Genomic DNA, 26,854 nt, shown 5'->3' with positions numbered 1-26,854 from the left:
GGACTGAATTAAAGAGAATGTCTATCTTAGAACACGGGTAAACTCACTTCATCTGAGCAGAACAATCTGATATGGTGTGTACAAGGCAGCTTTTGTCCTCAATTATCCTCAGGCAAGGAGATTCCCTAGAGAGTTCTCCAAGTAGTCAGTTTAGGAAGTAGCTTAACCCTGCTTGGCACAAAAGCTCTTAGACTGAGTTGACCAGTAGGACCCCAGATGGGGCAAGAATTAAATATAAACACATTCCAGACATGAGCAATCTTGTCCAGACTTACTGCCCTTGGGATCAGCTGCACATACATAGAGGCTAGTGCCAGAAAGTCCCTGGAGATGCCGAGCTATGCTATGGCATTCACCAACTGCCCTGTCAATATGCTGATTTATTCATTTACAAAAAGTTTTGCTTTCCTTAATTGGCCTGATGCCTCGCTGTGGAGGTGAACCCTGCTTAAATCTTACCTTATTTCAACCTCTCAGGGTGTTTTTTAGTCTATGAGAGAAACTTGGGGGGAAGAAGTGGGACTCTAGGATTGCATACTTTTGGGGGTTCCTCTCTTTTATTCTTTGAAGAAAGTACTTGAGACTTCTCACTTTCTGCAACCATGCCAGAAATTATGGAAAGCCTTTGCAATTCTGACAGTGGCACTAGAGGCTGGGAGTAACCAGAGAGGCCGTCCGGCCTTCTCTATTCTGTATGGTATTGTACAAACTAGCATCTTCCTAGATGCAGTCATTCCCTGCACCTTTCCCCACAGAAATATATGTTAGGAAGTACAGAACTGCGGACCCCTTGCGAGGAACACTGCAGTTAATTAGACTTAGAGAAAATCCAGGATGCAGGTCAACACTGGAGTCCCGTGCACAAAGCACTGTTAGGAGCATTTTAAAATGCCTCTCCTCATTTAATCCTAGGGAATACTGAGATACAGAATGGTGAAGTAAGCTGCCCCCAAACACAGATGAGTATTAGATAGACCAAGCATTTGAACTTGGCCATCTAGCTGTAGGGCCTGTGTCTGTAAGTTCTATGAAGCTCTGCAGAAAACTATTTCCAACTGGTGGTCTTACACCCGAGTCTAATTCTGTTCTCCTTAGAAACCAAAAAGGACACTGTCTGCATTTGAGATAAGAAAGTGAGCAGTTCATCAATAACTGTAGTAGTGAGAAGAGTATACATAATAACAGATCAATTATATCCTTCATATTAGTGAAAGCCACACTCACACTTTAAAAGCCTGAATACTATCTTTTTTTTTTTTTTTTTTTTTTGAGACAGAGTTTCGCTCTTGTTGCCCACGCTGGAGTGCAATAGCACCATCTCGGCTCACCACAACCTCCGCCTCCCGGGTTCAAGTGATTTTCCTGCCTCAGCCTCCTGAGTAGCTGGGATTAAAAGCATGTGCCACCACACACAGCTAATTTTGTATTTTTAGTAGAGACAGAGTTTCTCCATGTTGGCCAGGCTGGTCTCAAACTCCTGACCTCAGGTGATCCATCCACCTCAGCCTCCCAAAGTGCTGGGATTACAGCCATGAGCCACCATGCCCAGACTACATCTTAGTCTTTATGGAGATTACATGTATAAAAATATACTGAACTTTACACATAACGTGCACTGTAGCTATGTTCTAGCTTGATATGGTTTGGCTGTGTTCCCACCCAAATCTCATCTTGAATTGTAGCTCCCATTATCCCCATGTGTCATGGGAAGGACCCCTTGGGAGGTAATTGAATCATGGGGACAGATTTTTCTCATGATAATCTCACGATAGTGAATAAGTCTCACGAGATCTGATGGTTTTATAAAAGGTGGTTCCTTTTGCACATGCTGTCTTGCCTGCTGTCATGTAAGATGTGCCTCTGCTCCTCCTTCGCCTTCCGCCATGATTGTGAGGCCTCCCCAGCCATGTGGAACTGTGAGTCCATTAAACCTCTTTTGCTTTATAAATTACCCAGTCTCGGGTATGTCTTTATCAGCAGCGTGAAAACAGACTAATACATACGTCAATAAAACAGTAAAAAACAAACAAACAAAATGTATGCTCACTTGGATCACACTATGCACTGTGATAGATTATTAGATAAATATTTGTTAAATGAGAAGCACTTAAATGCAGATTCATTTTGGCAATGCCAAATCAAACACGATGTTAGAATAGTGAAATTATTACGGTTGGCTCTGGCTACTACAAGAAGCTCAAGCATCATCTATTAGTAGAAAGATATCAGCAAGGAAGCAAATTAACAGCAAGATGTTTGAGTGGCCCAGAACTTCAGGAAGAACTGAAAATACATTCTTCATGAAGTTAAATACACTGACCGCAGTATTTTTCCCACTAGTGTTTTCACTGATCGTTAAGAGTTATATCTGGTCTCCTCCCACGTCTGCTGACACGTCAGCTACACGCTACTCTGTCAAAGCGGAGATCCACTTCTTGGGGGTATCTTCAGTATAATGACTTTACTCCTTCCCACAAAAACGATAAATAGTTCCTTGTGTTCAACCAATTATGTGGATGTGAGTCAGCGAGACAAACTAGACGGAGGCTGCTTGCTGCTGATGTACGTTGTCAAGGAGGGATGGATTTCCTGACCATGCACGTCAATTAAAGAAGCACAGCATGAATAAAAGCTTTAAAAAACCCAAACAACAGCAGCACGTGAAGTCAACTCAGCTGTCCACTACGTGTGGTTTGTACTTGCTATCTCAAAGTCAGTGACCAACTCTATTATTCTGCATCCCATACAATAACACAGAGTGGTTATATCTACATTCTTCTAAAAACATGAGTCTGTATCATTGTATTTGGACAACTTTTGGTAGAAAGGTGAAGTCAAAATGAAAACTTATATGAAGATGCAGGAAATCTGCAGCTTATTTGTCTTTTCAAGGAAATATTAATGTCAGTATTATATCAATCAGAGACTTCTTTCCTTACTGTCTGTCTGTGTCAGTTTGTAGATGACTGTAGGACAAGGTTCAGCATCAGGATTCAGGACTCAGAATCAAGTTAGCCCAGTGATATTTAAGAGATCTCATGCCACAAAAGGATCCACGCACATTAACATAAGGATAGGCTTGAAAGGAGACTGAGCCATGAGGTGTATTTGAAGTTTATGTGTTGGTTTTTGACAAACCTGGGGGTCACAGAGAAGATGGTGAGTCAGAGGATATGACCAAGGTCTGTCAAGGAGTGCTCAGGAAAATTGTAAGGAAACTCAAAAAGCACGAAACCCAAGTACATGGGTCTGGTTTAGAGGCCAGCAATTCAGGATGACAGAGACAGAGTTGGGACCCCAGCAGGACTAATCTGGATAGGTGGGGTGGAAGATTTCTGTGATTGTCAAAGAAAAGGTATGATTACCAACCATTGAAAAGAGAGTTTTCGCTATGTCTGAATCCCTTGTGTGAATGAATGAACAAGTTCTAGCAGGCACATGCTACCCTGCAAAAGAAAGCCACGGCAAATGTATGCGGATGATGACTGCAGGAAAGGCAGGAATCCAGGCTCTCCATGGAGTTCTAGTGCTTCTCTGGGACTTGGACTTGTTAAGGTCGATGCACTGGGAGAGGCAAGCTAATCCAGGTCATGGGTATGAGGATTTCTAAGACTGATATTCTGATTTGCAGCCTTCAAAATTCACCCATTAATAGTGGTCCTACCAGTTCTCCTAAGACCTCAGGACCCATGGAATTGGATGCATTTTTAGCATAACTTGGGTTGAGGAAGGCCAATTCAGAGGTCATTCATTATGGCAGAAAGTAGTGAGAATCCATTTGCAGAAAGAAAGTTTTGTGATAGAGCAGAGTGAAGACTTTGTACAGCTGCTGGCTGAGCCTTAAGGGTGGCTTATTGAGCTCCATGAATATTTTAGAAGCATTCACAGAATAACTAGCTCTTCTCAGGGGTGAAAACCTTTCCAGGCTGATAAATTCTATTTTGCCTTTTCCTGATGTTAGATCAGTATAGTAGGAGTGCTATAGGTAGTTGGGTCAACTTTTACTAATGAGAGGTGAGGGAGGACTCAACATAACTGTTTTGCAAATGGAAGGAGAAGCCTGTGGGCACTTCCTCACAATTTCAACCTGTCAATTAGAAAGTCCTGTAAAGCCTCACCATGCCCTTCAGTCTTAACAATTAAGAATGGAAGGCATGGAACCTATTCCTCAGGCAGTGTTCAGTCTATTTGGAGAGCAACAAGCTGGGAGAGGTCATCTTCACTTTTATTAACATTGAATTGCTTGCCTGCTTCCGCTCACAGAAAGCAGCAGTCTCCGAAGGCACATAGCATTTTGGGCTCCAATGTTCCTAAATATTTTCAAATAGGCTATTGAAGAGTTTTTCAAGTGTGTCCTCAGTTCTATGGCCAACTAAACCTGGCTACTCTTTATCTTACGTTCAAAGCTTTTCAGTCCATTGGACTTTGTGCTGTTTCAAGAGAATGTGCGACTCTTTTTTGGACAACAGGCACTCCCTTTCTTGAATTTTAAAATTTGTTTCATGGAAATCTTGGATGAATATCCCACAGAATGTTCTCTGGGAAACACTGTCCTGGGGCTGATCACTTTCTTCCTCCCACGGTTCTCACGTGAGATTCAGATGGAGAAATGCATTGGTAAGAGAGAAGGAGGAAGACAGGAGAGAGAAAGAGGAGAATGGAGAGATGAAATCAATGGTACAGATGGTATTTGTTTCCAGAAATATAATTTTGATTTTACTTTGCATGGTATATTTATTTTGTACTTCAAACCAATTAGAGAATTACAATCTACCTACAATCTACCTTTCTTCTTTTGATTTAGTCTTTGGCCTTAGAGCTCACACATATTATCAATAAAATGTTCAAATATTACTGGCAGTCGGGAGACGGATATCAATTGAAAAGGTTTTTTTTTTTAATTAAAAATGAAAGAAAGTGTGGCACTAAATCATTCCAATTTTAGCCATCCCAATCAGAAAACTGACTGTGTCTTGGAGTGCTATAATGTATGGATTGGTCTGATGTATCCAAAATGTATTTTAAGAGCATAGGATATTTGAGTGTTACTGACAATTTCAAACTTATCCTAACTAGGAATTATAGACTCATAGGTCTTAAGATCAAAAACAAGCCAAAGAGATATGTAGGCTAAACCTCCATCTGTAGGCAGATGGGATATGATTATCACAATTTTAGGGATGAAGAAAATTAAGATTCACAAGACATAAATGTTTAACTAAAGATTTCATTAATGTTAAGTAGTAGGCTCAGAATAGGAATCCAGATCTTTTGCTTCCTATTACCCTTTAAAAAATTAAAACCCAGTTAAAAGATAAAATTACTGTATATGCATGTAGACAAAATTTGAAAGCTGCATACCATTTCAACCCAGTAGCTAAGGGCTACAGTAAAAGTGCTGTTCACTTTTTTTTAACTTATTATGCTTTTATTAGTAGAGTTCCTTTTCTCCCTTAATTATCTTCCAGCCCAAACGCTCCTTCTTTATTTTTTATTTGGGTTTTTAAAAAAATAAGTTGTATGTTAAAGTAAAAATAAAGTGTATGTTAAAGTAGATAATATGATGCTATGAGATAGACATATATAGTAAATGGTCATTAGAGTGAAAGTAATTAACATGTCCATCACCACACATAGTTAGCCACGCCCCTGCCTCATGGCAAGAGCAGGTATAATCTACTCATTGAGCAAAAATCCTGAGTACAACACGCTGGTATTAACCATAGTCCTCATGTCCTATATTAGTCCTTTCACTTGTTCATCATACATATTTGCTACTTTGTATCCTTCTATCTCCATCTCCTTATTTCATTTCCTCCAGGGGCTTCTGGCTACTAAGTGTTTTACAAAGCACTTCTGGATCTTTCTGCAATCTAGTACAAGTACTAAAAACCAACGGTCTTCATTACCTGAAGGTTTGGGATTTTAATGGCCCAGAAGATGACAGACCAAAGAGTCTGAAAACACTGGGAAGGCAGATAATCTCAGAATCTCCCAAATCACTCATAAAATGGAGAGCTGTCTTTTCAATAATGACCTTCAAATGTACATACAAAAAATGTGTGGTTCCAAGTAACAGATATGAACATTGAATTAGAGACTTGTAGCAAGTCAATGTTTCTAGATAACCAAGCACCACAAAACTCAGTGACTTAAAACAGTAAGTAGTTATTATTGTTCATAATCGTGTGTGTCACCTTGGGCCGCCTGGCAGACATTAGCAGGTTCAGGATGACCTAACCCAGCGGCCCTGCAATTGGCCGGCTGAAGGCTGGAGCAACACGAGTGTCTGTCTCATCTTCCAGCAGGCCAGCCTGGCCTTATTCACATGGCAGTGACAGGGGTCAGAGGAAGCAGAATCAGGCAAGGCTTCGGAATTGGCACACCATCATTGCAGTTGTATTCTGTTGGCTAAAGCAAGTCACAAGGCCAGCTCGAATTCAAAGGGAAAGGAAAAAGAATTAACCTCTTATAAGAGAAGCATCAAACTTATATTGTACATGGCATGGATGCACAGACTAATAAAAATTGGGATCACTTTTTTGCAGTTTACCACATGACACTTCTCTTGATGATGGCATTTAAGCTAGGCTTTATTTAACTATTGTATGAGTTCATTCATCATTTCAATAAATGCATATTGAGCACCTCGATTGGGAAAGCACTGTGCTGCATGCTGGAGATCCAGATAGAAAGGAATACAGGATAACCTCGCCTGCGCGGCATGTCCATATTCACATAAATTTAACTTTCAAAACAATTTCATTTGAAATAAAGAAATTACCTATATTTTAAAGGGTTATTTAGAAAACATTTGAGCTTTAAAACTAATCTTTTTTATCACTATTTTGATGGTCATCAACATGGGAGGCATTTTTGCAAAAACTCAGGCTTTTAAGTCTGGCATACTGGGGTTCATATCCCAAGCCCATCATTTTCTGGCTGTGTGATTTGGGCCATGTACTTAATCTCTCTGAGTTCCATTTTCTTTATCTGTAAAAGGGAGACAAGAATGTCAATGTAAACTGTAATAATCAGCAGCTCCAAGACTGTCTCATTTACAGGTAATATTCAAAAAATAATAACCACAATAATCGTACCTTCACAACTTCTCACACCTCCACACATAAAGATGCCAGGCTTGGAAAATGTATTTTCCACTAGACAGTATGTGAAGAGAGAATAGTTCAAAGTTTGAGGCTGACAAAAACTGAAAATGTCCTTCAGTTGCAAAGCACATCCTCCTCAATTAGAAAATTACATTCGAAAAGGGCAAACGATATTTAACTAGTGGTACTGACATTTCCTTCCTGGTGTTTTTTTCGGGGACAGACAGGGTCATGGAGAGCCAAAAAGGGACATTCTGCTCTCCTTTCTGTACGGCACTGCAGTGTTATTTATTCTGGCAGAACTGCCACTATGCTCAAATGACAGGCACAGAGAGCATAATAAACAAAGATTCGGCTAACTCTATTGAGCAGGACAGTTAACAGGGGTTGAAAAGAGGCCAAATGCATTTCCCCAGTTAGAAATGAAACGAGAGCAGGAATAGCTAACAGTGCAATGAATTTTTTCCTTTATATAAAATATACAAGCTTTAGCCTCTGCACTCTTGGCTCAAGAAAGAGCTAGCAAAACAAAATGCTAAACGGATTTTTTGGCCTTTTAAATCATTGCATTTTGTATACATTTTATTATTAAAACTATGTGGCTCTCAATATTTGTAATAACATATTAGTCATTAACAGAAAGAAAACACTAATGTTTAATATAAAAAATGACATATTCTCCTAGATCTGATAAATCTATTTTCCTCTCCATCTCCTGAAAACATGTACTTAAGGCAAAATACATAGTTCTTTATTGGGTCAATAAGCTACACTATTGTTGAAGCAATTTATCATAGATATCATGATTACTATTTAAATTTAACTACTATTTTGTCTATAGCATACTTTTTTTAAAATAATGAGTGGCAAAATTTTAACCATTATGTTGTATTTATTATCTGATAATTTAAAGTTATTTTTAAGTATTATAATCTGTATGATACTTTGGTAAAACCCCAATACTTTTTTGTTCCTCTATATTCTTCTTTTTGAAAATAAAAATGGTCTCACAAAGTAATGAAAAAACAAATGCACAATTGCAGAGAAAAGGTTTTTAGCTCTTGAGGAAATCATTATACATATGGGTATTTTGGTAAGGAAATGGAGCAGAAGGGGGATTATTTAGAAAGCAGGTTTGTCTCCGATATTTGCTAAATTGTGTAGTTTGGGTTGTCATGGTAATAAGCAACATGATTTAAATAAGTCTACACAGAAATAGAAGTCACTCATACTATATTCATAAGAATCAAAGAAATCTCATTATTTAATGGTAAAAAAATCCCCAGTTTGGATGAAGAAGGGAAAAACATGGTGTGTCAAATTTATTTTTCTGACAAACTGCTTGTTATTTTATCTCTGAAAGAACATAAAGACAAAATATTTAGAACTAAACAACAAAGGAAGCACTACAGATAAAACTTCTGGAATATACTAAGAGGTATTTAGGAGATGATACTTTATAGACTCAGGAAAAAACATCATTGGAAACTATGAAACAAATATTCAGCTCATGAATTCAGGAAAAAAATCACCCAAAAAGTCAAAATTCAAAGAAAGGAAAAAGAAGGATATAATAAAACTACAGAAAATATATTTTTGAAACTTCAGAAATTAATTAAAATAATATAAATGTGAAAGTGACTAAATGAAAATATGATTCTTGAAAATAATTTGCATAGGCAGATTCTTGAGCAATAATTATCAATGATCTTGGGGACAATGCATAAAGAAACAGTATCAGGAATGTAAATGTCAAACTACAGTTGAAATAGAGATTAAAAGATTACTAAACAAAGCTAGCTGTGATTTAGCTGGTGAATAAATTAAAAGTATCAAAGTGGACGAAATTCCAGAAAATATATGTGAGTCAAAAAAGAAAGAAAATAATCTGAATCTATAATATACATTTTAAAATAATCAGTATCCAAAAGCCAACTCTCCTTTCAAATGCTCAGAAGATTTTAGGGCGATTTCACCAGACATTAAAGGAGTATATGATCTTCATTTAGTACAAACTGTTTTGGAGAGAAAAAACAGAGGAAGAAAAGAGAAAGCTACCCAACCTACTTTTAATGTAAATTTGATAGCAACAGATTGTATAAGACAAAAACAAAAGAATCTCATCTCACTAATGAAAATAAATGCAAACATAAATAAAGACTAGAAAACAGAATCTAGTATATCATGAGCAAACAGGGTTTGCAGTATAAATGAAGAATGATTCAACATCAAAAAATAAACATCAGTGCAATGTCTCACAAGAGCAAAGGAAAGAAGGAAATTGCTATGATCTTCCTAATAAAGAAAGAAAACCATTAGAAAATATTTGTATCCATCCATGATTGAAAACACTAGGCAGAGGTTATTTACTGGAATGCTAAGTAAATGTATTACTTAATGGCAAATATTTAGTTGCCATTATTTTGTAAACTAAACAATAAGATCCATTATCATCACAAATTTCCCACATGTATTGGCAGTGCTAGCCAATGCAATAAAATAAGAATTAAGATACATAAAGAAAAAAAGATAATTACGATCATTTACATAAGAAAGTAGTAAGCCATTTCACAGGAAATTTATTAGAACTAATAAGAAAAGTCAGCAGGATTTCTACATATAAGATCAACATAAGAAACTCAAGGTTCAGTATTCCAATAAATTAATGTATAATAGAATAGAACTCATTATAGCCACACACACAAAAGATTCATAGAAAAAGAAATACAATAAAGGTGTGCATGAAATTGATAGAAAAAATCAAATATTATTTAAGGAATACAATAATAAATGTTGAAATATATTTGTGGAAGAAAAAAATCAACAGCCTAAATGGTATAATTTTTCCCATATTAATCTATAAATTAATTCGTAGTCAACATCCCAGAAGAATTGTTTTATGGATAGAGTCAAACTGATTATAAAATTAATATGTGAAAATAAAGACCCCAAAATAACCAAAACACATAAGAAAAATAGAACTTATGAGAAGTAATTAAAGCAATATATCATTGATACAGTTTTAGTAAAATAGATTAAAAATCTAGAGAGGGGTAAAGAAACATTGCTAATAAACAGGGAAGGGATCATCGAATATTCAACTAAAAATTAAACTATCAACTCCTTACATACACAATAATTTTCTTGTTGTGCTGAAAATTTAAAGTTTTTTAAAAAAATATAAGATGACCTTGCGGTAGGAACAGAATGTCTATGATAAGGCCTGAAGTTGGAGCATGGTATATGATTGCATAAAGCCCAGTGAACATCCGTGGGCATGTGCCAGGATGCAGGGCACAACTCGTCTTGCCAGAAGACGTCGACTTCGCTTGCAATCAAGAAAATGCAAATAATTGTTCTCCTTGCAATTCTGCCACTAAATATACACCTCGGGAAAATTCTAAACATATATCTCAAGAGACGAGTATGAGGATACAGCGCTGTTTGTAACTGAGAAAAAAAATGAAAAGAGACTTCAGTGTCCATCAATAGTGAAATAGATGAGTATACTGAGATTTCTTTATCCACAAGTAGTGCAGCAGTTAAAAAGAATAAACTAGGTCTTGAGGTATCAATATAGTTAAATTTCAAAAACCATATGAACTTAGCAAAGGATGTACAGAATAAAATATACCGTAGGATAGCATTTGTGTAATTCTTAGTTATTCACAATGTTATATATTTGTTATAAAAAACCAGTGGCTAGAGAAAATTTAAAAATGTGGAAGATTACATGTATTCGATAATACTGTTGTCTCTGGGGAGGGAAGGGGAAAAATGTATCTCTATAGGAAAACAAAAGGAATCTTGGCTTTTAGTTGTAATCATCTACGTCTTTTATGATAACGAAAACCTGAGGCAAAAGTTGAAAAATGTCAATAGTATGAATTCAAGGTAGTAGGTAAATGGGTTGCTTGCCTGGATTCCTTTTGTACTCTTCTTGACTACTGAATTTTTCCCAAAAAAGATAGCATATAAAAAGAGAGGCTTTTATGCATGAAATGGACAAAGAAAAGTCGGGATAAGCGTATTTTTGTTTTCTCACAAATGCACAGGAAATGTTATTATTCTATAATGCATTTGAAAATTATGAACATAAATTCATTTATTATGAATTAAGTACTTTCATTATAATTGATACAGTAATGCATAAAATATATTTTATACCAACACTCAATTACTAATAAATGGATGGTCTAGATTTTGGGATTCTCATCTTTCTTACACATATCCTTTTGATTTGTAATTCACCAAAGAGTTTGAATCTTGATAATCATTTCAATAAAATAATTGATACAAGGAAAGTGGAAACATACATAAAAAACGTTTGGTTTTAATCAGATTCATTTATCTGTGTTCAATCCCTGCTTCAGAAGCAAGTTTCAATTTTTTTCCCAGTTTTTGTCCCTGTTAAATGAAAATAGATTATATCTCCTGTCTTTTTCCAAATGTTTAACAGCAATTGATAAAACATAGATCACATCAGAGAGAGAGAGAGATAAAACTTCACTTAGGAGGTGTTAAATATGTCATATGGTCACATATTTTCCTGGGAACATTAATTTCCAATATTATCATCAAAAAGTGAAAAAAGTTTAATTTCTGGAAGTTTTCTTATTACTCTGCAGTTTCTAGATGTTTTCTTATTGCTCTGCTTTTCTATCATCTAGTCTACCATTTAGATTAAGTTTTTAAACTTATTTCATCTTCAGAAAACTGAGAAACATTGCATATTCTCTCTTACCATGATTCCTGGAATGTTAAGGGTGAATTGCATGTGGGTTGACAAAAGATACTTAATTTTAATATGTCTCTGCTTTGTAATGAATATCCACTGATCCCACCTCACTCCATACTACTAACAATCACTGTAGATCATCTAGTTAATGACATGGATAGTCCCAAAGGGCAGAAAACACTTAAATGTGAAGTTAGGTGATGCTTATTATTCAAGTTCCATTTCACATGGAGGGTGGAAGGCATATACATTCTAAAAAATCACGCTGCTTTTTTTCATTAAAATATTTCCCAACCACCTGCCTCAAAAAGGAGGGTGTACTCTCCACTTTAGGCTTCTTGTAGAGGGAATAATGGCAAGCCTTCATGTAAAGCAAAGGAGACGTGTCTATAAGGAAGCATGGCTGGGAAAATGAGGTGTTTACGCCCTTTTGAGATTTTCCAAAACAAAAAATTCCCTCATCATACCAGAGATGCTCCTGATGGCTGCGTCCCTTGAAAGAGATTAATCTTCAAAGTTTTAACTCAAAGATTTAATCTGCCCAAGTTGACCTCAATTACTTGCAAACTACTATTTATGCTTTATAAGAACAATTAATCGCTCGTATGGCTACATTCCAGTCCTTTTAAAAAGTCATAAATTGCATCTGTTTTATTTTATAAAAAACCTCTTTGTTGAATAATTTGAGAATAAAATAATCACAAGCATTTACACATAGAGCCCCAAGCACACACACACCTGACTGGATTTGGGGGCCTATGCTTAATCCAGCAAAACATGAGAAAATGGTGAACCCTGAAGACCGCAATAGTGGCCTTTTTAATTAAAAAAAAAAAAAACAGTATCCCAAAACTTAAAGCATATTGATATATCTCCAAATGCTATTGTACTTAGCAAGCATACGAAGGATTTTACAGTAAAGATGGGTAATTTTTCTGCAGAAGTAATGGCAACCCACCCTGCATAGAAAGCAAATAAATAAATACACGAATAAACCTATGAGATGAAATTTGAAAACAGTCATGAGATGCTAGGTAAAGTCTTCATAAGTGATCTGTACAAATAGTATAGATGTAAACTGTAATCCAAAAGGTATTTTAATAGCTTGCCTACAGTGCAGCTGAAAGATGTTCCCTCCTTAGCTCCATCTTCAGGCTCAGAGAATCTTTTATAAACAAAGTTCTGGTTTACTGTCCCTAATGACCAAGATCCTTGAGAAATACTCTCTTAGAGCCGAAAATCAAATCCATTAAAATAATCTTATAAAATAGGCTTAACATGCTTAGTGTCATTTTACTGTTTTAAAAATTATGTTATCCATCTATTAGGAGGTATCTCAGAATATGTTTTTAAAATCACAAATTTTACCTAAAATACAAAAATAGAATTCTTCGATTTACAGAAAGTCAATGACAAAATCATTATACAAAAGACTTAGCCTTAAAAATCCTCAAGAACTAAAAGGAGACTATGAACAACATTGAGGATATTAATTCAGAATGTATTAATTTTCTAATCAATAAACTAAGAAATTATTATAACCCAATTTTATGGATTTTTGGGGGAGGAGGAACAATGAATCCCCAGAAGTTATATGGAAAACTGTATTTATGTGTGTGTGCATGTTTGTGTGTGTATGTTTATGGCATTCACTGAATTCCCACATTAGACTTTGACCTAGAAGAGGTTGAGATACACTATAAAGTTTCATAAGTATATTAAGTGCTACCTGATTGTATCAATCAGAGACATATGAAATCATAGAAAATTCTATCACTTAATATGAACAGCAAAAAATATTCTCTTATATTTGAAATCCTTGGATACCCGAAAAGCACATTAAGATACACCTATACATATTAAAAACTAATAGTATACAAACTGAATTCTTAGTAGAACAAAATCAAAGTGCAGAATTAGGAAATGAGAGCGTAAGCCAATTTAACTTAATCCACTTAAACCGATTAATTCACCTCACTTTCATAGCATCAAGGTAAAGATCAGCCTTTTCTGTCATTTGGTTAGACAGTCTTCAGACCAAACATGGATTATCCAAAATGCCACTGGGAGTTTTTTTTTTAACCAGCCAGCAGAATTCTTCAAAGCTATAATTATGTTTTCTCTATATGGAATATTTTTCCCTCTAATTAAGTAAAGATAACAAGTCTCACCTAATGAAGAAGTACAATTTTTCTGAAGAATATTAAATTGCTTGCTACAATCTTATTAGTGCAGATTCTCTATGTTCATTTAGACACTAACATTCTCTTAAGTGCTGTCAGATGCTAGGGATGAATGTACTCACCTAATACACTGATATCACCTTTAATTTACATCCTACTGGATGTGTTCTTTTTTCTCTTTTCTGAGTGGAGTCGTTAGTTTTGAGACCCTAGGAAGCTGTGATTCACTGTCAATATTGCCACCTTCTACAGATCACCTCAGTCGGACTTGGGGACATAGGGGCAACGTCGTGAATGTGCTGATGAAAATCTGGATCTCTAGGTAATCTCACATTGGCTTAAAAATCATTTCCCTTATTATCAAAATATGCGAATTTAGAAATGTGGTAAGATGCAAAAATTATCCTGCTGATGATTTCAGGAATTGAATCATTGGATTAACATGTGAATTAAACAAATAATAACCTTAAGAGAAAATGACTTCCACCTCTCTTTGAAACATTCTCTCTTTTTTCATTGGTATAGGATCTGTTCAATACTTCCTTCTGTTATTTAAACCCGTAATACAATTATACTGGGTAGCAAAGAGAAGATTTAATAGTTTGAGAAATTTCACAAGTGATATATTGTCAAAAGCCTTCATTTTTTTCCTCCATAATCAGTTTTGACTTGTGAAACAAAAAAACTAAGGCTCCAGACAGATACTGGAATGGGAACCCCTTGCTTCTCGTGAAAGACATTGCTACTTTCATACTTAAATCCTTGAGCTTTCATTCCTGTTTCATTTCATTCTTCCACCTGCTCCCACATGCTCCATGGGATCCCCATCTCTACAGAGCACCTGTCCGCTGTTCCCAATGTCTTCCCCACCTCAGCATGCCAGTTCCTTCGTTCAGGCACTGCGTGAGCCCCTGTCCACTGGCAGGACCTTGTGTCATTCCATATCTTATTTTTCTTAAAAGAAAAAAACCAAAAAACAAAAAAAGAAAACCCACAAAAAATCCCTACCGTTTAGGAAATATCATTGTTTCTAACCCATGTGGACCTTATTTTTGCAATACTGAAAAACCACAAACCACTCTGGACCCTAGACAGGCATGTTACAAACATGTCAGACCTGTGCCCTAAGAGAAAGAGTGGCAGTTGAGCAATGCAAATCGATGATCCTCGCTTACTACAAGTCACACCCGAGCAAAACACTAAAAAACAACGCCCCTATCTCTAATAGTGTTCTGTGAATCCTGATATATCTATTTCCCAAGAACAAAATATCTCCCTTATCTGCTACTCTGTGAAACAAAAAGATCACGAGTGAAATGTAAAAGGAAGACTGGGCTGCATCTTGGGTGTCCACCATATGAGTCATCTGCATTGTTTTCTACAACTCTCCCCTTCCCCATAAATAAGCTGATATAAACTAAGATGCTTTCTTACCAGCCACAGCCATCACTATATATATATATATATATATATATATATATATATATATATATGTGTGTGTATATATATATATGTGTGTATATATATATGTATATATATATAGTGATGGCTGTATATATACACACATACATATAGTGATGGCTGTAGCTGGTAAATATATATATATATATATATATATATATATAGAGAGAGAGAGAGAGAGAGAGAGAGAGAGAGACAGGGTCTCAGTCTGCCATCCAGGCTGGAGTGGAGTGGTGCAATCATGACTCACTGCAGACTCACCGTCCTGGGCTGAAGCAATTCTCCCACCTCAGCCTCCCAAGTAGCTGGGACCACAGGTATGTACCACCACACCTGGCTAATTTTTTTGTATTTTTTTGGGGGGTGGGGTAGAGATGGGGTTTCACCATGTTGCCTAACATGGTCTCAAACACCTAAGTGATCCACCCACCTCAGCCTTCCAAAATGCTGGGATTACAGGCATGAGCCACCACACCTAGCCCCATCACTATTATGGTTACAGCCACCATTCCCATTGTGTCAGATACTCTCCTAACAACTTAATATGCACCACCTCATTTAACCTTCAAATAACCCTGAAAAATAAGTTCTTGTAACCCGGGTGTCAAAGAAACAGGCTTGGATAACCAAATAACTAACTCATGAGAAATGAATGCGATTAATCATAATATTTTTAAATGTTTATGTTTAGGTCAACTAAAATACTATAAGAATGTAATATAAGAATTCATAAGAAACCAAAGGCTTAGTGAAAAAATGATCTCCATATATATGTCAGAAACTCAACTTATTTTAATGTATTAATATACATAATATTTAACATTATTAATAATATATTAGTCCAGTTATGCTGCCCAAAAAAGTGGATTTCATATCAAGTTGACAAGAATGAATGAATGAATAAAAGTATACTCAAATAACCCTCTATAGGATTACTGTAGACTAGATAGAGAGATGATTGATAGATAGACAGATATAGATAATATATCCACATACATGTAGATTATATGTGTATATATATATATATATATAATCAACACACACACACCATTTTATTCAGAACTTATGTTGAAATAAATGATAGGTTTTGATGTTTGAAGGCATTTGGAGAACTCTCCAAAGTTTCTATAACCCTGTACTTGCCCAAACTTCTATGTGCTTGCAAAACCCTGAAGAAGGATTCAAATGAGGAAAAACAATAATTTTAAATGTAACATTGAATTTAACATTTGCTAATTCAATCTTGGGGATGTAAGTGCTGCGTTATAAAATAGGCCCAATTTTAGACCTTGCAAAAATTATTGATCTTTTTTTAAAACAGTTATTTTTCATTATACTTTAGTAGCTCCAATCATGTATCTCATTTCAGAATCCTATGGAAGATATCCTTTATAAAAATTAAATACACTCTAGATCATGGACTTTGTTTATAAAAAGTGAGCAACTGGAGTGTGTACAACTCCTCAAGACACTTTCCCATTCTTTAGCCCCTCTCTACCTTCAACCCCAAGAATTCTTGTCTAAGAGGCACACTTGGGAAAGTGTGGGGCCTCAACCTATTAGCCAGGTGAACCTGAGTCTGAAGGGCTGCCCTGGACTATCGGAGGGGGTGGGAGCAACCAGCACACACACATGCATTTCACACGTCTTGAGGATTGCAGGGAAAGGAATCCCAGTGATGACAGTTTATGAGGATTTGAAGAGAAAGGGTCAGTGACAGCCATCTTCGTGGCCAGGAAAGCCTTAACATGTCAATCAGCAAGTCCAGAAATCCCTCACCTCCTTGTTCCTGTCCCCATTTTACCTCGACACTGGGGTGCAGCAGCCCAGGAGCATGACAGCTGCCCCCGCAGGCCTCGCCTGTGGGAGAGGGAGGGGAACTCTCACCTTTGAACATACTTAATTTCTGCTCCAATGCTGGCTATTTCAGGATTAAAGGGTCCATAGAACTATGATTTATTTAAAAGTGACCAGAAAAGTCTTGGGACCTGATTAAGTTTTATCTCAGAGTCAGAAAAATATTACCCCCATTGAATAAATGTGAAAAGGAGGTGGGACATTAGAAAATATGTTTTCATTATACCACAAGTCATGCTTTTTTAATAGCGTTACACCAAAACAAGTGAGAATAGTTTCATATAATGGTTAATTTGGTTACACTGAAATAAGTATAAGGCAACTCAGTTGGAAAAGTTGTGAACAATTCTGCTTATAATGTTGACCACCATAAAACAGACACATTTCTGGCAGCCACCATAATATTATCCATAATGCTGCCCTTTCAGATCAACAGTAATTTTAGCGTGTTCCCCCAGCTATCTGGTTCAAAGGTTTGCAATTTTCTTAAGCAAAAGAATGGCAAATACTTAATGGAAGGCTTTCAATATTACATTAGAAACAGCCAGCTAGTATCACAAAATGGAAAAGGGTTTCTTCAGTAATGAGGCAAAATAGACCATGAAAGAGTAGAAGCATTAAGAAAATTCTACACCAAATCCTCTCTGTCTCACAAGGTGTGTTCTTAAGATGACGCTCTAAATCACAGTGGTGAAACCCCGGGTAGAAACCTATTCAGAGCTATAGAAAAAAAGATATTTAACAATCCGCAGTTCTCGATGTGATTGCTGTAGCCGGGCAGAGAGGTGATTGAGCTCATTTGGGAAGCCCTACAATGGTGCTGTTTGCCGCTCAAACGTGCTAACACTGTAAAAGAAGCCCTGGCAACCTCACAATTCCTAAAAAGAATGAGCAGAGCATGGCTTTGGTCTGGGTGGAATTCATGAAACACCCGAGTGGAGGTGATGCCTCCTTGGGGAGAATGGCTGTTATCTGTGGGAAGAGAGGGCCACACGCCTTTGGACCCACTGGGGGAAAAGTGGACAGTGAAGAGAGTGGAATGGAAGATCCATGGCATCCCTGTTCATCAGTGGGTGCCAATTTTCTATATGTGAAATTATGGGAATCTATGTATGGGCTCTCCAAATGGTTTAAACAAGGACTTTGTTAATACCTTCGGTGGTCATTGGGTGTCAGCTGACAATTCACAGAGGTGCAGAGGCCAAATAATTCTAGAAAAGTCTAAACAAACTTAACAACTTTATTAGTTTTTCTTTAGAAATAATTCAATGTAATTTAAGATTATATTTTCATTGCTAAATATGATCAATTTAATGTGAACTGATGGCAAGTTATGAATAAACTACATGGGTCTTCCATATGCCTAGTGGCCAGACAAGTTCAGGGCTATGCTCTCGAAAACACTAGAGAACAACAACAACAAAAGATCCAACTCACTCAAAATGGGAGTCTCAAAGCCCACATACCTTTGTGCATTAGACTGTCCCTCAATCTTTCAAGTTCATGGACTCACATGTGCTAGGTGGAGATGCTTATTCACAGACTTGAGGTTTTCTTACAGGAAAAGGAAGCCCCTTTAGCTGTAAGTCTCTTGGCTTCTGGAAGACCAACTTATTCCCTCAGAGTCTAGGAGGAAGCCTGGACAAGGAGGGCTCAGGGCAGTCTTCCTGCGTTCGCGGGGATCACGTCATGGCCTCTGCTCCTCCAAGCTCTAAGAGGGCACTGGCCGCTTCAGGGCTTACTGGAACTGGCGGTGAAGTCGATCTGAGTCAGGGGCGCAGCAGGCAGGAGCAACTGGTTCATGGTGTAAATGGCATCTTCTCATGTCTGCTGTGTCACTCATCAAATTGCTATTTTGACTCCCAAATACCTTACTCCATTGTCTTTTTTTTTTTTTTTTTTTTTGAGATGGAATTTTGCACTTGTTGCCCAGGTGGGACTACAGTGGCACGATCTCGGCTTACTGCAACCTCCGCCTCCCAGGTTCAAGTGATTCTCCTGCCTCAGCCTCCTGAGTAGCTGGGTCTACAGGGATGCACCACCACGCCTGGCTAATCTTTTGTATTTTTGTATTTTTAGTAGAGATGGGGTTCGCCATGTTGTTCAGCCTGGTCTTGAATTCCTGACCTCAGGTGATCCACCCGCGTTGGCCTCCCAAAGTGCTGGGATTACAGGCATGAGCCACTGTGCCTGGCCTCTTACTACATTGTCTTATTCCTCAATCAATTAAGAATCAGAGATGGAAATGGGTGCTATTAAGTAATCCCCCCCTCATCGAAAGACCATGATAGCACTGAGCAAAGTTGAGCACATGAGTGTCTGATGCAGCAGGAGCATACGAGAGGTGAAGACACGGTGAGGAGAGCGCAGGTACTGCCGTGAGAGGCTGATGCTCTGTCTGTGTGCGGGAGACCAAGGTGGAGTGGATGGAGCGAAACTGTGCTTGCGTTACTGGAGACTGTAATCATGAGTTTTGTAATAATGACATTCGCATACAAATGTAAATGATATGCAATATCATTTATTTTAGAAGTCATAAAATTATAGTTTAGAAAAAGAAATGCCTCAGAAAATGAGGAAAATAGTAAGCCTTTGGTTTTTACATGAGTTTCTCCAGAGGAAGGGCATTGGGAGGAGATGTGAGGAAGCAGACTGTAGTCACAACTGTGAGCAGTGCTTCCCATTTTCCTAGAGTCATCGTTTTAACAATCAACTGTGTCGTTTTTAGCTATTTAACAACATTTCTTCCCAAGGTAATTTACATGTACATGCTTGGTGAACAACAAAGTTTTAAGCAAATATAGGGCATTATATTATTGCTATTTTTTTATTACTGTTATTATTTTACCTGTTTGGACCAAATCATTTTCAGCTAAGCCTAATAAATAAAACTTCAGTGTGTTTCAATATTTAAAGTGCCACTACGTGTGGCCCTCAGTGGTCCCCAGCCCGCAGGGTCCGGGCCAAGCACTGCACAGCAGTCAGGCTCACAGAGGACAACACCCCAGTAGGCAGCCACACCTTAATCGTAGACTGGATTCTGATCCCGCAAACGTGGCAAACACTTCTGCTCATTTTAATTAATCGCATCAACCTCACCTGCAAGATACCCAGGCTTTTTGTTTAGAAGCAAAACCTATTTGGATCCAGGTAGAGAAAGTAGAATTATTTTAAAATGCTATATGATTAATATTGGGCCTATTTTACTGTAATCCAAGAAATGAATCCATCGTGTAACAAATAGACATTCACCTGTTCCAATTTCACTCATTTTCCCTTTATAACTTGTTAGAGTAAATTGTAGTGATATTTATTCTCTCTTGCCAAATTTACAAATACATACACACACACACACACACACACACATATATAGTCAGTATACATGTCTGTATACTGTATGTATATACATGTCTGGATGAAAAGTATGTCTATTCTATCGCAAGGTATATTTACTGTGTGTATATATATATACAGTAATAAATACATATATACTGTGAAAAATATGTCTATTCTATCACAATCAATGTGCTCTACAACTTTGACCATAAGGATATTATTTATTTATATAATCTTTTTTGACATGATTACAACATTTCAAAAACACAGGATTGGTAAACAAGAGCCTATTCTAAGGTTATCCAAATTTTTGAGACTTTTCTGTGACTTAGGAAATGGGCCTATAAATCTGCAAAAGCATAAGCTTTCCATGAATTTAAATGAATTAGAAATACTGCAAATATAACCTTTTCTTGCATTATCTGGGGATTTAAATTCAGGTTTGGGTGACTCATGGGAGAAATAGAGAAGAAAATATGGGAGTTACGACAGGAATGAGAATACTGTCTCTTATAAGTCAAACTTCTAATATGTTGATTCACCTCTAATTTCCCATTAATCTCTATTCTCATTCATATGCTTAGTAATAAGTTTTAAAAGATAAGACCATCCTTATGAATTTACACATTGCCACAGTGGCAATATTCCCATGCAAAGACAAATAATGTGTTCTCCACGGTTTATGTTTGTAGTTTTTCTCTGGGTGTGTGTTTGTAGCAAAAACTGTAGACCATTATATAAGTATTTCCAATTATATAAATTTAAGGCTCTGTAAAATTTAAATGTCAAATGAAAATTTTCTAGAAGTTTCTATGTACAGCTGGACTTATACATTCATTTTTTCAGTGTCAACTTCAGCAGAGCTGTCAATAATTTTATACATAGCTAATTTGGTAGACTTAGCATATTAGTATCATTCTGCGAATCATCTTTATACTCATAGGAAATTAACAAATTAACTGATAACAATAAACAATAGCAAAATCAAGAGTCCTCATCATAGTAAATACTACAATATTTCTGCTGAAATATGGATTATACCATAGCTACTCTCAAATCACAGACTATTGAATATGTTGATCAATGTTCAGTGGGATTTGAGATATGTACATTTTAATAAGAATTCAGTGTCCTCTTGTCTTTGAAATCTTCTGAGATGTCTATATTTATTTAAGAACTTTCCCATTAATATATATTAGTTCTAATGTTTTCCAAGAAACCTCTAAAGGCATCAATTTTCAGGAATTTAATTTAAATTTAAGAAGTCTATACGGATGACTGAGAAATTCTCAGGTTTCATTCGAAGACAAGTACGTGAAGACTTGTGAATATGACTGTGCTCCCCTGTCTGCTCAAGGTCACTATTAGTGACAAGAATAACAAGAAAGTTTTCCACTGATAATATGTAATGGAGAGATATAATTTTTAGATGATGAAATAGCCCTGAAAATCTACTGTTTCAGATGTTTAGGGGCCGGGTGCAGTGGCTCATGCCTGTAATCCCAGCACTTTGGGAGGCCGAGGCAGGTGGATCACCTGAGGTCAGGAGTTCAAGACCAGCCTGACCAACATGGAGAAACCCCGTCTCTACTAAAAATACAAAATTAGCCGGGTGTGGTGGCGCATGCCTGTAATCCCAGCTACTTGGGAGGCTGAGGTAGGAGAATCACTTGCACCCGGGAGGCAGAGGTTGCAGTGAGTCCAGATTGTGCCTGTGCACTCCCGCCTGGGCAACAAGAGTGAAACTCCGTCTCAGAAAAAGAAAAATAAAAAAAAGATTAGGGATATGAACCAAAATGATTACCATAGAGACCCTCTATCCATAATCCACGAAATAAGTGAAGAAATAAGATAAAGAATTACTGATCCAAAACCCATCATGAAATAGGTTCCGAAGGAGGCATGAGTTACTCCACAAATTCCAGTGCCTTACCTGTTCTTAGAGTGTCTTCTTCCTGGATTTATAAAATTTTTATATTTATTGGTGCACAAAAGGCCACATCTACCTTCAGTCCATAAAGAATGCATTTGCATATCTATGCATAGGAAATTATTAATTCATCAGTGTAAATGGGAGGGTACCCCAGGGAGAGGGTTTTACTTCCTAAAGAATAATCATTAAAACCCATCAAGTCAGATTACCTTGTCAAAATAAAATATATTAATGAAGTTTAACTTATTGGTCACCCTGTAACATGAAGCTGCTTTTGGAGTTGAGCCTTTAAGTTATTTATTACAGTAATGACAACAGAACTGAACATCCGTCAACTCCTACCTTTTCTGTTCATCTTGACTGTGGAGGCAAGAATTCATGGTATTCACCAAAAAGCTAAACAAACGACTGTACAGGGACTTGGCCAAGAGGTCTCGGAAAAACTCAGCAATCTGTATGGTATGTCGTCGTATTATCATATCCCCTAAAATGGTAGAAAGGAAAGGAGGAGTGAGCACAAGGGTTCCCTCATTTAGAAGCCAACCAAAACTCCACATATCCTATTAATTCCCCACACATCCACAAGACAAGTGATGTATAAAAATTACACGGATTCTTATAAATGAGGTCTCCGTCAGTTATTACGCAAAATGTTTCCTAAAGCAGAAGTCATGTACATTGCAATCTTCTTTGTTAGAATTGTTGACCACAGCGTTCCACCTTTATTGTAGGTTGTGTAATTTCACCTCAGTTAGGGAAACAGTTCTTCGCAGGGTCCCTCCTGGCAAGGCTTTTGATAACAACTCACTGGTTTGGATACTGAATCATCCTAAGGCATGTGGAAACGGGCTTTCTGGAAAATCAGATATATTTTAAATATTTTCAAAGGCATGATCTCATCAACAAGAATGTGGTTCTGGAGTTTGGAAAGAAGATTGGGCCTTAGGTAGGAATTTCTATGTCATTCTCCAAGAGACAGTGATTGAACTCTTGAGTGATAGGTTTGGGGAAGGGACTAGAATAGAGGTGGGCCCAAGGAAAAAAGAGCAAGGGTGGTTTGGCATTGAGCCTATCCCATCACTGTTGCAGGAGGGCTGAGTGTGAATGGGAGCCTAGAATTCATATTCTATGGCCTTGGCCAAACTTGCTGACCATGGCGTCTCAGGCAGAGCAGGAGACTAGGAACAGGGTGGGGTCCACATGCAATGCGGGTTGAGGTGTTTTCAATCTGTTAGAAGCACGGGTGAGGAAGGATACCTACTGATACTGGCGGAAAATGTAGTCAGAGAGCTGCAAGTTCAAGGCCATCGAGATGGAACAACACAAGGGGAAGGGGCAGTGAAAGTGGGTGTGGCCATTTATGACATTGTGAAATTGATGTTCCTAGAGCCATGTGACTGAGGAGGGCAGGTGGGTCACCCACAGGGTGGTGGTAGCAAGTGAGGGTGGTGTAAGCAGAGGAAATCATAGATACTAATAGTGAGCTCAGTGTTTCTCAAAAGAAGGTGCGAAGAAGAACAATGTCTTCAAGATGCTTAGTGTGGCTGGAGGCAAGGGTGCCAGTGGGGCCTCCTAAGCCATCTAAAGTGATGAGCTGGTGTATCTTTGAAAGACTGTTGGCCTTATTCCTGAAATGCCTATTGCATTTCAGAAAGATTATTTCAGAAGTAGTGTGGAAGGAGGGCAAGTTGAGATAAGGTGAGATAAAAGAGGAACCAGGAGTGTCTTCCTGTAAGGCAGGGAAAGAATGATAAATTCAGCAGTGCTGATGAAAATGAAGGGAAGGCAGTAGGAATGGGAGATATTTATGGCGTGTGTCTGACCTATGCATGGAGGAGGTAGAAGAGAAAGAGCTATCAAGTATAACTTTTGGGCAACTGAGTGAACAATGGGGAGATTCATTAAGTTTGGGGATATTCTGAGAGTAGAAGTGAGGCAGGAATAATGACTCATCTACCTAAATACCTGCATGTAGGCCCAAAAGGCCATAGAGAAAGAATAGTAGCGATTTAGAGAAAAAAGATTAGATGAATGGTGAGTTCTCACAATCACAATAAAGAGGAAAATAGTAAGGCCATCATTTAGAGTGAGTACTTGAAGATCATGTGGGAAAACCACTCTCTGTGTTCACTGAGTAGAGATGCATGTAGCATAGAGATTAAGCATGTCATCTGGGAGTCAGACAGTGCTAGATTCTAATTCCAAACATGTCACTTACTAGTGATTTGAGGTTCAAAGTTATTTAACTTATTTGAATTTTAGTTTTCCCCTCTGTTAAAATGGAAATAGTAATGCCCACATCAGAGCAATCTGTGAGAATTCAAACACTACAATTTTTATAGGACTTGGCACAAGGCCTATCAGTTTATATATGTCCAATAAATGACAGCTGTTCTAACCAATGAGGTAGCAGGAAAAGGTTGGTCCTTCATTGAAGAGTGCAGCATGGCACCACACATGCAAATGGATCCAATATTTTCTTTGAAGAAACCCTCTTGGATTGATGGTTTTGTTTTTCTAAGGTGACAGATTATCTAGAAAGGGTGACCAGTTAGGCAAAATGGTCTCCCAGGAGCATAAAGAGTCTACACTATAGTCATGTCAAATGACCAAACAGGCTCAGAATGCTTTCCTCATTTGGCATTCAATTCATAGAAATAGTTTCACTAAGTGGGGACAAGTCAAACTGTATTTAATTTTCATATTTGATTCTAAATTGCACAAAGATGTTAGAGCATAAAAAAATTACCTTTAAAATATTGAATATCAGTTGTTAAGGCAGATGCCAATTCATCTGTTGATACTTGTAACATTCCAGCCACTAAAATTAAATCAGCATTATAAACATAAAGTTAGTATATTTTTTGATACCAAGAACATTGAATTTTATGGCCATAATTGGTAAGTTTTATATAGGCACATTACAAAACATGAGTATTTTAAAAAGTCATTACCACTGTAATTGTCAAATTCAACTAGAGAAACATCTTACAGCAATCAAAATATTAATGAGTTCTTACAGTTCTGTGCATTAAATCACAGCAGATGTTTTTCCTCCCTGTCCTCACAGATGGTATGGAATTGTTTTTTTCCAGGTTCCTGGTTAAATCTCTTTGATATAGGTGAAGATATGTTGTTTCCTGACAATCTGTGGTTTTAAGGTATTTTTTAAAAATCTGGGAGCGACTAACGAGGCAACTTCAAAGAGAGAGATTTTTGGCAAGATCTTTGAAAGGGAATTAATTACATTCTGTTTAAAATGTTTAGCTAATAACATGCTCCCAAAATACACTGGGTGGTGGGGTGAAGGGAACTTAGAACAATATAAATAAACAACAAGTATGTGCTAAAGAATCAGTGTTGCTAATGTGGTGCACAGAATGAGAACATAAAAGTACATCTTGCTACTCATTTCCACAACAGATTATAAGAAAAAACAAAGTAGACAATTTTCCCCCCTCACTGAATTCTACTATAGAGGAAAGGGTTTAAGCCAACTGGCTTTTCTGTACTATGTCTCCATCTACTGGTAGATCTACAAAATTGCACATCAATGTGGTTAAATGTCAGAAGGTCATGTTCCACTGACCTTGTTCCAGGAGCTGGAGGTCAGAAACGAAGGCGGAGTTCCCCTCATTCAGGGCAGTAAACCGAATGTCTCCAAGGTGCAATATTGCTGCTAGAATTACGAACAGATTCTCCACCTCCTATGCATTTTACAAACAGAGAGAATGAATAGGGTGCTTAGAAGAAAGATTAAAAGGCAAAATTTTTAAATATCTAAAAGTAAGTTACAAAAATGATGACCCTATTAATGAGGTTGTGAGTTTGCAGATCCCAAATGTTCGATATGGCAAGAAAACTACCAGTCTCTACCTCAACATCAAAACCTCATAATTCAAAACATATTTTCTCTAAATCAATGTTCCTGTTCCTGAAATATAAGAGAGTCAGGAAATAATATTCTGATATAAATTAACAGCTTGTAGATAATTGTCATAACAAAAATGAATGATTGTGTGCTTAGGGTTTGACTGGCTGGGCTTCACTTGTAAGGTTAGACTTCACTCCCCCTCCTCTCCAGGCTCACGTCGGACGCTATTTAGACTTTGCAGTTGCTGTGGCCGCTTCATTCAAGAACCTACATCATGGTGTTCATTTCTTCGCTATCTCTCTTATGAGATAAATTAACACGATGATTACAGAATTGTTTACTTCTCCTGGAAAAACTAAAGGA

The 26,854-nt window shown here is 37.2% G+C and overlaps 1 protein-coding gene across 4 annotated transcripts in view; it reads right to left on the bottom strand.

Moving 5' to 3' along the window:
• Positions 1–26,854, bottom strand: part of MYO16 (myosin XVI) — a 711,002-nt gene that overhangs the window by 220,197 nt on the left and 463,951 nt on the right. For all 4 annotated transcript variants that reach the window (XR_008538898.2, XM_054665553.2, XM_054665554.2 and 1 more), the window contains exons 18-20: positions 26,207–26,324; positions 25,367–25,438; positions 22,960–23,101 (exon numbers count right to left, since the gene is read on the bottom strand). Coding sequence is in view for 3 of the 4 variants with exons in the window: in XM_054665553.2 (XP_054521528.2) it covers positions 22,960–23,101; positions 25,367–25,438; positions 26,207–26,324 (332 nt within the window). In the remaining variant the exon portion in view is untranslated. The remainder of the gene's footprint in view (positions 1–22,959; positions 23,102–25,366; positions 25,439–26,206; positions 26,325–26,854) is intronic.

The sequence above is a fragment of the Pan troglodytes genome, chromosome 14 (genome assembly GCF_028858775.2).
Source record: "Pan troglodytes isolate AG18354 chromosome 14, NHGRI_mPanTro3-v2.0_pri, whole genome shotgun sequence".
In the NCBI taxonomy this organism is placed as follows: domain Eukaryota; kingdom Metazoa; phylum Chordata; class Mammalia; order Primates; family Hominidae; genus Pan; species Pan troglodytes.
The sequence above is the reverse complement of the archived record's forward strand: the minus strand, read 5'-3'. Positions and strand labels throughout refer to the sequence as shown.